The sequence below is a fragment of the Equus caballus genome, chromosome 4 (genome assembly GCF_041296265.1).
Source record: "Equus caballus isolate H_3958 breed thoroughbred chromosome 4, TB-T2T, whole genome shotgun sequence".
NCBI classification, from domain to species: domain Eukaryota; kingdom Metazoa; phylum Chordata; class Mammalia; order Perissodactyla; family Equidae; genus Equus; species Equus caballus.
The window spans coordinates 100,629,696-100,632,851 of record NC_091687.1 but is presented as its reverse complement, the minus strand read 5'-3'; the positions used below and the strand labels follow the sequence as shown (position 1 = coordinate 100,632,851).

The 3,156-nt window shown below is 40.8% G+C and overlaps 1 protein-coding gene across 1 annotated transcript; it reads right to left on the bottom strand.

The window, feature by feature from the left end:
* Positions 1-1,858: 1,858 nt before the first annotated feature.
* Positions 1,859-2,818, bottom strand: TAS2R39 (taste 2 receptor member 39). Its single transcript, XM_014739269.3, has one exon. The coding sequence runs from the start codon at positions 2,816-2,818 to the stop codon at positions 1,859-1,861; it is 960 nt and encodes a 319-aa protein (XP_014594755.2).
* Between the last annotated feature and the right edge of the window lie 338 nt (positions 2,819-3,156).

Here is a 3,156-nt window from a genome sequence, read left to right as displayed (position 1 = left end):
ATGTGGGACGCTGCCTCAGCGTGGTTTGATGAGCAGTGCCATGTCCGCGCCCAGGATTCGAACCAAGGAAACACTGGGCCACCTGCAGCGGAGCGCGCAAACTTAACCACTCGGCCACGGGGCCAGCCCCCCTTTTTTTTTTTTTAACAGATATGTTTATACCATTGAAAATTCAGAAGATACAAAAATATATACAGTGAAAGTTGTCTTCTACTTCTGTTTCCCAGCCACCCAATTTATTTCTCTGGAAGAAAACAATGTTATTAGTTTCTTATTAAATTCTTCTGGAGAGAATTTATGTATCTGCAAGCACACATGTTAAAGTATTTTTAAAAACTCTTTTAAATACAAATGATAGTATACTAACGGCTCTGCTTTTTAAACATTTTTTTTTCCCCTAATGGTACATTTGGAAGCCTTTCCCTATACACATATAAACATATTTATGTTTCCTCTTTCTTTCTTTCCTCTTCTCCTCTCTCCATTCTTTCCTTCCTTCTTTGTATGGATGTCTATCGATAGACATTTCAATTTTATTATTCTTTCCTATTATAAACAGTATTACAACAAATAACTTGAACATATGTCAATTTTTATATGCTCAAGTATATCTGTAAGATAAATTCCCCCCAAGGAAAGTTGCTGAGTAAAAGGATATACTCTCATAATTTTTGTAGGTGTTACTAAACTGCACTTGACGAAGTAGCAGTTAACATTTCCGTCAATTGATGAGATTGCCTGGTCCCCAAAATCATGTACAGTGTGTTATCAAACTTTTGATCTTTGCTAATCTGATAGGTGAAAAATTACATCTGAAAGTAGTCTTAGTTTTTCTCTTGTTATAAACCAGGCTGAGCATCTTTAGATTTTTTTTTTTTTTAAGGTTTGGAAAACAAAATTGGAAATAAACATCAAGATGTTAAGTAAAAACAAAAGGTTCCAAAAAATTTATATTCAGTTTGAGCCCATACACATTTAGAAAATGTTAACAAAAGTTGTCTCTGCGGGGCCGGCCCGGTGGCACAGTGGTTGTTTGTACGTTCCACTTCGGCAGCCCAGGGTTCGCCGGTTGGGATCTTGGGTTCGGACATGGCACCACTCATCAGGCCATGCTGAGGTGGCATCCCACATGGCACAACCAGACAGACCCACAACTATAATATACAACTAGGTACTGGGGGGCTTTGGGGAGAAGAAGCAGAAAAGAAACAAAAATTAGTAACAGATGTTAGCTCACGTGTCAATCTTAAAAAAATTTTTTTCTAAGTTCCAGCACGAGAAATTCTGACTTGATCTAGGATCAGGCCTGGGCACTGGTATTTTCAAAAGTCTTCCTTAGAAGGCTGGTCCTGGTGGCCTAGTGGTTAAGTTCAGCATGCTCCACTTTGGCAGCCTGGGTTCAGTTCCTGGGCACAGACCTATACCACTCTGTTAGTGGCCGTGCTGGGCTGATGGCCCACATACTAAAGAATAGAGTAAGACTGGAATGGATATTAGCTCAGGGTGAATCTTCCTCAGCAAAAGAAAAAAGGAAGAAAGAAAGAAAGAGAATCTTCCCTAGAGATTCTAATGTACAGCCAGTGTCTAGAATCACTGCTTTCGACAGAACAAAGAGAGGTAGAAAAAGAAGGATCAGGTAAAGAATATGTCAAGCATCACTAAGATTGTGCCATGAAGTAAAAGACAGAAATGAATATCAACCTCTTATACAAAAAAACCACATCAGGTAAAAAGATCAAATCAGGTTTGGGGTAGAAAGGAGGCAGGAAGAGAAACCCCCCTCCCCCAACCAGGTGAGGGAAAAGCAGAGCTGGTTGGGTTAGGTGTTGTGGTATTATCTGAGTGTTAGTCATAGAGTCTAGTCTTTTAGGTAAAGATGAACTCGAGCCTGAAGCCTCTTCAAGGCTCTTCTCAACCCAGGGTTGTCCTGAATCAGTAGAATGGAGTGACCAGCAGGGTAGGCCGCCATGATGATTTTGCACGAAATGTTCCAGGAACTGTTGATGTCAAAGATGTTGGACATATAGAGAAACAGAGCAATTGCATTGAAAACGTAGAGAATGAGAAAGTAGCTGGTAGCTTTGATGGCCCCCATGTGAGCCTCCATGCTGGGGTCCCTGAAGCCAGTGGCATTACTCTCCATGTGTAGGGTGTGTTTCTTGAGAGAGATGATCAGCAGGGTGGCTGCAAGGATGAACATGATCAGAGGAATGAGGATCCCCAGGTAATAGAAAAGAACCAGATTGAACACATTTGTCTCAGTGAAGTATTTTTTCTCAGTGGAGTTGGAGGAGGGGATAGGAAAAGAATTGTTAGAATACACGGTGTAGATGTCTTTGAAGAAGACCACACTGTTGCCCAAGGAAATAAGCATTGATAGCCATAAAAGCCAGGGCATCAATCCAGAAATTCTCCACTTCAGCTTGAGGAAAACGGGGTAGGAGAAATCAGCAATCTTCACAAAGTAGAAGAAACTGAGCCAGGCAGCAAACCAGAGGCTACAATAATTTAAGAACATGAAACTTACTTTGAATGTGTCATATACAACATCTTCATTATAAAAACTTGGGGATGTTGAGCTGAAGGTAAGTTCTAGCATCAGGAAGCTTTGGAGAGCTATTCGGGATACGCTCAGGAAAAGCAGGATCCTGCCACTTGTGGAAACTGCCTTATTCTGAATCCATTCAGCTGCATTTATAGCCACGATGAATCCATTTGCAAAGATACCAATGATGCATTCAGCGCCTATAATTGTGAAAACTAAGGTGATCCAAAAAGGTGACAATTTATTTTCTGGGGAACCGCAGGTTTTCATCATGCTGAGTTATTACTCCTCTTTGGTGTCTGGAGGAAAATTTCTCCCTAGAATTTGATGGGCAGATCCCTGAAAGCTTCCACTATTTGTGTCACAGGAGGAAGCAGTCGATGCATCATTTCCAAATTCAGTCCATTTGTTTATCTCAGAATTCTTAGCTCTAAATCTGGAGATGCAAATGATGGAAGCATTTGGTTCCCAGTGCTCTCTCCGTTCTTTTGGGCATGTTGGTATTAGTTTAGTCACTGGGCCCAAGGAAGGACTTGAGTAGACTTTCTTTTATAAACCACTAGCATGGTATTGAGAGTGCTATTCTTTACTAGTTCCAGTTAATTCAAACA

Excerpts from the sequence above, each read along its gene's own strand:
- TAS2R39 (XM_014739269.3), bottom strand. The coding sequence starts at position 2,818 with ATGATGAAAACCTGCGGTTCCCCAGAAAATAAATTGTCACCTTTTTGG.